Below are 7849 nucleotides of genomic sequence, written 5' to 3' on the forward strand. Positions count from 1 at the left end.
GGGGCTGTATGTGTCACTCTCAGAGACAGGATATATAGAACAAATGCTCAGAGTCACAGAAAGTCCCAAGCTGTGTACCTCAGTGTGAGGTTTTGCAGGACATCCAGAGGGATGTGTCCAGAGAGCAAGCAGATGGAAGGGGGTCTAGAGTTTAGGAGGGGAGTGAGCCCATGATACAAGCATGGATGTGCTCTATGTAAAGGCTGTGGGAGTTGAAGCCCTGTGAGGGGATAGGATCACTCCGTACACTTGAGGTTGAGTGAGAGGACAAGAGGCTGAGGACGCAGACAAGGAACTCCTAGATCCCCCGTCAGTTCCTCAGAGGCACAGTGTGTGTGTCCCCCAGCACAGAACCTGCCACTGGCCCCTAGCCCAGGGCTGGTCACAGAGAGGGCATCAGTGAATGTGTCTGGCTGTGATTCTTCCAGATGAGGCCTTTGTCCTCAATGTACCTGCCTCTGCCAGGGTTGTCATAGTAACCACAGATGCAGGGATACTCGGTCTCTGTGTTGCCATGGAAACGAGCACTTGGGTGTCCCTGAGTGGCATGGCCACTGAGGAGTTGGAGATTCACTCTGTCCTGAAGGGTTTGGGAGTGAGACTGTGACTGGCAGAGAGGGTTTCCATGTCCTAATGGATCAGTGATGGTGGTGTTTAGTCTGACTGTTGCCACGGAGATGGAGGAAGACACCCAGGTGGCTTGTGCTAGCTTCAGTACTGAGCTGGTGAGACGAGGCATTGCAACGGGCTCCAGGTCTTTGTGTGCAGCCTGAACAGGACCAGCCTCCAAATTCACCCCATCCTCTGGCTGCCATGGGGCCCAGGACCCCTTTGCTTTCTTTTTGGGTTTGCACCCTTTTGCCAAGACAGGGATTTTGTTCCCAGGAGGCACTCCCCGGCCCATGGGATCTCAGCATTCAAAGCAACACAGGAAACCTGGGCCCCTGAAACGGGGCCACCGAAGAGATCGGTAAGCACTCAACACCCCCACCTTTAGCCCATGGACCCCACCCTGTGTCCACTGCATTCCCCATGACTTCCCCCCTCTGCAGTCCCAAGGCCCTCCCTTCCCCTACCACATGGGGTCCCACTGCTTATCCCTCCCAAAGCCTCAGGCTCTAGACAGGTGAACAGGGGACTTTTGCTCCCCTGCCTGCCCGGGATCTTGGGGGAACCCTCCCATCACAGGAGCGAGGCCTCTGCCCCTGGCGGCTTCTGCCCTCTGCCTCTGCTGGTGGGCTCCTCCTGCAGCCTCCACCCCGCCCCTGTGCTCTGCTCCTCTGGCTTCAGCCGTTACTGCCCTCATTCTGAGCTGCCTGCCTGCTGTCCTGCGCCCCACAGAGCCAGCACCTGCGGGAAGTCCCTCCACCTGATCCCACTTAACTCCCACTGGAAGTGGCTGGGACCGAGGCCCTGGAGGAGGCCTTGAGCGGCACGGTCCGGCCAGGCAAGGGGCAGGAATGACGAGGTGAGGCCCAAGGCCGTGGAGTCACCCCTGCTTTTTGTCCTCAGGAGAACAACCAGGAGGACGTACTGGAAGGAAGGAAGGGAGATCGCTCGGTGAGCTGACAGGGGAGGAGGGTGTGCTGCCCGGGGAAGGGCTGCCCACAGGAGCCTGTGTGGGGAGGGCGTGGGCAGGAGAGGGCGGCTCGGCAGCAGTGGACGCGGTTTGCGCTCAGCCGTGTGCATGGGAAGTGGGGTCCGCTGGAGTGTGTGACCCCTAAGTGAAGTCTTCCTTCACTGTGGCTGTTGTGGCTGGTGGCCTGGGTTTGTTGCTCCTGGACCGTTCTGTGGTCCTTTTGCCCAACTCCAGCCAGGTGAGGCTGCTGAGAGGGCCCAGAGTTCTGCTGCCCAGCCTGTCCTGGGACCCTCAGCCAGGCATCCCCAGGACCACTAAGAGTATTCAGATCCCCAGACCCACATTCTCCCTGCCCTAGGCTGGCATCCCCAAGGCCTGCTTCTGCAGTCAGGAGATGGGGCTTTTCTAGGACTCCTGACCGGAGCCTCATTTGTGCTTTATTGATGGCAGGGTCCCTAGGATATATTTCTTGGCCCAGAGGATGGGCAGGAAGAGCTGCCCTCTGAAGGAGGGGGCTTGCCTTATAGATGAGGCAAGATGTCGGACCCCCTTCCCAGGTGCAGTGTGGGCTGAGGGCTCCCAGTACCTGCGGAATCTGCCTGCCCTTTCAGGGACCAGGCGGAAGACACAGGGGGGCATCGGGGCTCTGGTTTGCGCCCTCACAGATGTTGGTCCTGGGTTTCTGCTGAGGTCTCTGATGAAGTGTCCTAAAAGGGGGGCTCTGTGGAGAACCGTGGGTCTCAGTATGGCCCTGTGTTCTCCTTTTCTACAGCCTCAAACCAGGTTGACTTTTTAGCCTAAAGAAAAGTTCATGCAGAGAAAGATGGGGAGTGGGGGTGGGGAGGTGGCCTATCCCTTGAGCCTACTTCAGAGGCTCTTGGGAAGAAGGGGGAGGGGGAGGGGTGTAAGGATTGAACCCCAGGGGGCGGACTCTGCTGTATGACTCTAATGAGGCTTGAAGACTTCAGCTCATTTGTCCTCTGCAGCTGGTGCATTTTAAGTGATGTGAGCTGATGGCACCCGCCACCCATACGCTGTCAAGGCCGAGAGAATCTCTAAGATGCATCTAACCCTTTGATTAGCAGGCAAAACTGAGGCGTCAGGGCAGGGTCACACTGCAAGTTCACAGCAGAGTCAGGACCAGAACCCAGACCCCCTGCTCATGGCTCTATGCACTACAGGCCTGGGAGCCAGCCTCACTGTGTGGGAGTCAAGGGGCCTACTGGGTGTGCACAGTCCTCTGGTTTTGACCCTGCCGCCTGTGAATGGAGGCCCTGAGCATGCTGTGGGCTATATACCCACAGCTGATGCCTGGCTGGCAGAGACACCTGGCTATACCAGCTTTCTGGGATGACTCTTTCCGGGATTTGGTGCCTCTCTACTTTACCCAGGGTCCCCCACACCACTCTGGCTCTTCCATGTTGAAAGCTCTGCCAGTATCCCTTTAAAACTGCATAATTCAAGATGGTGCCAACAAGCGTGACATTTTACTCATGGTAGCCAGTCCTGTATGGGCTCGCAGGGCTGTGAGTAGAGGGACAAGGGAGTTGAGGGGCCAGGCAGCCTCAGGGTTAAGGCTGAGTTCTAGGGACATATCTCTGTAAGCTGGGAACAGTCATAATTGATGGCAAAGTTACATGGTCCAGCCATGGAAGGACATAGCCAGAGTAAAAGAATCTTGTCACAGTGTTTTTATTGTAGGCTCTACCCATCGTACTGGCAGCTTCCATGTCCATGAGGACAGTTCCTCTGTACCCTGGCCTCTGAGATTTTTGTTGTCATCAGCTCACTGAACGTCACCTTTACTTCAGTCACCCATTACTGGGATCTTGTCATCGTTTGAAACTGTTCCACCTCTGAAGTCTTAATCTCTCTGTACCTCCTGTGCATTCTGTTTCCCTCCACTCCACTATGTCTGTTCATAGAGACCTTCAGGCTCCTGCCTCCTAGTTTTTCTCCTCGCCCTGAATCAACCCTTGATCCTATGCAGTCTGGACCCCATGACCTGTTACTTCAACTGTTCACCAGTCACCACCTGGCCCCCTTAGTCTCCCACGCCACCCCTAGAACATGGTAACTGCCTGCCTTCTCTAGTCCTTACTTACAGGGATGGGGAGGAGGGTGGGGGATGGGAATCCCTTCACGAATTGACACTAGTCCAGGTTCATGGTCCACAGCCTCAGCTGAGACCCCGGTATGGCCCAGCAGTCCTGCTGCCTAGGCCCACTCCAGTTCCGCTTCAGCTTTTTCAAAGCTCTCACATAATCCCTCTACTTTTCTTTCTTTTTTAAAAAAATATTTATTTATTTATTGGGTTGCTCCGGGTCTTAATTGCGTCAGGAGGGCTCCTTAGTTGCGGCATGCGAACTCTTAGTTGAGGCACGCATGTGGGATCTAGTTCCCTGGCCAGGGATCAGACCCAGGCCCCGTGCATTGGGAGCGTGGAGTCTTAACCACTGCGCCACCAGGGAAGTCCCAATCCCTCTGCTTTTCTATTACACAGTTTCCCTACTCATTCCCAGCAGTCTACCTAGGCTCTCTCTTTATAAAGTAAAGAAAATTTGCCAAGAGGAAATTTCTTTAACCTCTGCCCTGGGCTGCATCCATGCCCATCCGTGCTTCTGGCCCCCATCATACTGAGAGATAGGTGTTCCTCTTCCAGCTAACCTCTCTACCAGAGATCTGGGGACCCTCCCCTCTGCCCCTCCACCCGAGATCCCCCCTCTGTTGTTTCTCCCCTCTTCATCTTCATCGGCTCCCCTCTCCTGGCTCCTTCATTTGTAAGCCAGTTACGAAATAAAACAAAAACACCTTGACTTTACAACCTCCTCTCTCTCCTGCCGTTCTCAGCCAAGCCTGTTAAAATCAAAGCCAGTGTTTATTATCTCCATTTCCTCACCTCCTGCTGAGTCTTTAATCCACAACGACCTGGCTGCTGCCCCCACTTTACCACCCGAGCTTCTCATCCTGTGTCTCCAGTGAGTCTTACTGTAAATCCAGCTGAAGCCTTTCAGTTCCCAGTTGACCTCTCAGCAGCATTTGATGCAACTGAGTGCACTCTGCCTTTCGAAGCCCTCTTCCTTGCATTCCGTGACCCCTCACTCTCCTTTACCACCTGCCATCCTGATAATTATTTCTCAGTTTTCTTCATGAGATTTTCTTCCTCTGTTCACCCTGGAAGTGCTGATATGGCCCAGGATTCTGTCCTGGTCTCTTTTCTCCCTTAAACTTGTTTCTGGTGGTCTCATGGATTACCATGGCTTTAATTTCCATCTCTTAACTGATGACTAGAGATGTTCCATAGACCCTTCTCCTTACTTTTACTTTTTCTTCTTAGTTCTATCAGATTTTCCTCATGTGTATTGAAGTTCTGTTCATAGGTACAGAAACATTTAAGATTGTTATGTCCTCTCAAGAACTTAACCCCTTCATCAACAAGAAATGTCCTTCTTTATCTATGGTAACATTTCTTGTTCTGAAGTCCAATTGGTCTGATAATAATATAATCACTCCAGCTTTCTGTCGATTAGTGTTTGCATGGCGTATCTTTTTCTATCCTTTTACTTTTAACCTCTCTGGCTTTATTTTTTTTTTAATTAATTAATTTATTCATTCATCTTAGGCCGCGCTGGGTCTTCCTTGCTGTGATGGGCTTTCTCTAGTTGTGGCGAAAGGCTTTCTCTAGTTGCGGCGAGCGGGGGCTACTCTTCGTTGCGGTGCGCGGGCTTCTCATTGTGGTGGCCTCTCTTGTTGCAGAGCACAGGCTCCAGGTGCATGGGCTCAGCAGTTGTGGCTCATGGGCTCTCGAGCACAGGCTCAGTAGTTGTGGCACACAGGTTTGGTTGCTCCATGGCATGTGGGATCTTCCTGGACAGGGCTCAAACCTGTGTCCCCTGCATTGGCAGGCGGATTCTTAACCACTGTGCCACCAGGGAAGTCCCTCTGACTTTAGAGTGGGTTTCTTTTGGAAATTGTATCGTCATTTAAAATTATTTATTTATTTATTTATTTATTTTGGGCTGAGTTGGGTCTTCATTGCTGCGCGCCGGCTTTCTCTAGTTGCGGCGAGCGGGGGCTACTCTTCGTTGTGGTGCGTGGACTTCTCATTGCAGTGGCTTCTCTTGTTGCAGAGTATAGGCTCTAGGTGAGCGGGCTCAGTAGTTGTGGCTCACAGGCTCCAGAGCACAGGCTCAGTAGTTGTGGCGCACGGGCTTAGTTGCTCCGAGGCATGTGGGGCAGGCGGATTCCTGACCACTGTGCCACCAGGGAAGTCCCTCGTTGTCATTTTTATGCAGTCTGACAAGTTTGGCTTTTTAATTGGAATGTTTAGACCATTTACATTTAACGTTATCATCAATATGGTTGATTTAAAATCTACCATCTTGCTATTAGTATTCTATTTGTCCCACTTGTTCTTTGTTTTCTTTTTCTTCTTTTCCTACTTTCTTTGAGAGTGGGTGTCTTTTATGATTCTGTTTTATCTCTCTTCTTAGCTTATCAGTTATTAGCTTGCATGTCTTTTATGATTCTACTTTATTTCTATTCTTAGCTTATTTTTTTAAATGTTTTTGTTTGTTTTTCTTAGTGGTTACTCTGGGGTTTACAATGTACATCTTAAACTTACCACAGTCTACCTTAAAACATTATACCACTTTATGAATATCATAAGAAACTTACAACAGTGTACTTCCATTCCCCCTTCTTGTCTTTTAGCTGTTGTCACGCATTTTGCTTTTACTTTTGATATAAACCCAACTATACATTGTCATTATTTTTGCTTTAAACAGTCAATTATCTTTAAAAAAAAAATACCTTTATTGGGATATAATTTATATACCGTGCAATTCACCTATTTATAGTGTACAGTTCAATGTGTTTTAAGTTGTGCAGCCAACACTACAATCAATTTTAGAACATTTTCATTTACCCCACACCCCCCAAGAAAAACCCATGCCCATTGGTAGTCGCTCCTCCTCCCTCTCCCCACCCCCATCCATACACAACTGCTAATTTACTTCCTGTCTCTGTAGATTTGCCTATTTTGGACATATCATGTAAGTGGAATCACACAATATGTTGTTCTTTGTGACTGACTTCTTTCCTATCGTAATGTTTTCAAGGTTCATGCATGTTGTAGCATGTCTCAATACTTCATTTCTTTTCATTGCCAAATAATATTCCATTATATGGATATATCACATTTGTTTATTCATTCGTCAGTTGATGGGCATTCACGTTGTTTCCACTTTTTAGCTATTATAAATGATGCTGCTGTGAACATTTGTGGACATGTTTCCTTTCTCTTGGGTCTATGCCTAAGGGTAGAACTTCTGGGAGACTGTATGTTCAACCTTTTTGGGGAACTGCCAGACTGTTTTCCAAAGTGGCTGTACCATTTCACATTCCCAGCAGCAATGCATGAGAATTCTAATTTCTCCACATCCTTGCCAATACACATTTTATCTGTGATTTTTTTCTTTCTTTCTTTTTTTAATCTGTGGTTTTGATTATAGCCATCCTAGTGAGTGTAAAGTGGTATCTTATTCTGATTTTGACTTATATTTCCCTGGTGACTAATACTGACTAATGGTGTGCCTGTAAGTCATTTATGTATCTTCCTTGGAAATATGTCTATTCAGATCCTTTGCTCATCTTTAAATGGACTGTCTTTTTATTACTGAGTTGTAAGCATTCTTTATGTATTCTAGATACAAGGAGTCCCTTGTCAGATAATAAGTTGCAACTATTTTATCCCTTTCTGTGGGTTGTCTTTTCACTTCCTTAATGGTGTTCTTTACAACACAAAAGTTTTAAATTTTTATGAAGTCTGATTTACCTATTGTTTTCTTTTGTTGCTTGTGATTTTGGTGTCATATCTATTGAAATCATTGCTTAATCAAAGGTCGCAAAGATTTATGCCTATGTTTCCTCCTAAGAGTTTTATAGTTTTAGCTCTTACATTTAGGTCTTTCAGTAATTTTGAGTTAATTTTTGTATATAGTGTGAGGTTGGGGGGGGGGTTCCCAGGTTCTTCTTATTTTGGATATTCAGTGGTCTCAGCACAATTTGCTGAAAAAAACTGTTTTTTCTACAATCAAATGGTCTTGGCATCCTTGCCAAAAATCAGTTGACTTATGTAAATGTGAGTTCATTTCCGGACTCTCAATTCTACTATGTTGATTTATGAGTCTGCCTTTGTACCAGTACCACACTGTCTTGATTACTGTAACTTTGTAGTAAGTTTTTTTTTTTTTTTTTTTTTTTTTTTTT

The 7849-nt window shown here is 48.3% G+C and overlaps 1 protein-coding gene across 1 annotated transcript in view; it reads left to right on the plus strand.

Annotated features, from left to right (window-relative positions):
* Positions 1 to 562: 562 nt before the first annotated feature.
* TUB (TUB bipartite transcription factor) overlaps positions 563 to 7849 on the plus strand; it is a 63437-nt gene continuing 56150 nt past the window's right edge. Inside the window, 3 exon segments of the mRNA XM_007459837.1 lie at positions 563 to 855; positions 858 to 970; positions 1513 to 1560. Coding sequence (XP_007459899.1) covers positions 814 to 855; positions 858 to 970; positions 1513 to 1560 — 203 coding nt within the window. The 5' untranslated portion in view covers positions 563 to 813.

Source organism: Lipotes vexillifer, unplaced genomic scaffold (genome assembly GCF_000442215.2).
Source record: "Lipotes vexillifer unplaced genomic scaffold, Lipotes_vexillifer_v1.1 scaffold61, whole genome shotgun sequence".
Taxonomy (NCBI): domain Eukaryota; kingdom Metazoa; phylum Chordata; class Mammalia; order Artiodactyla; family Lipotidae; genus Lipotes; species Lipotes vexillifer.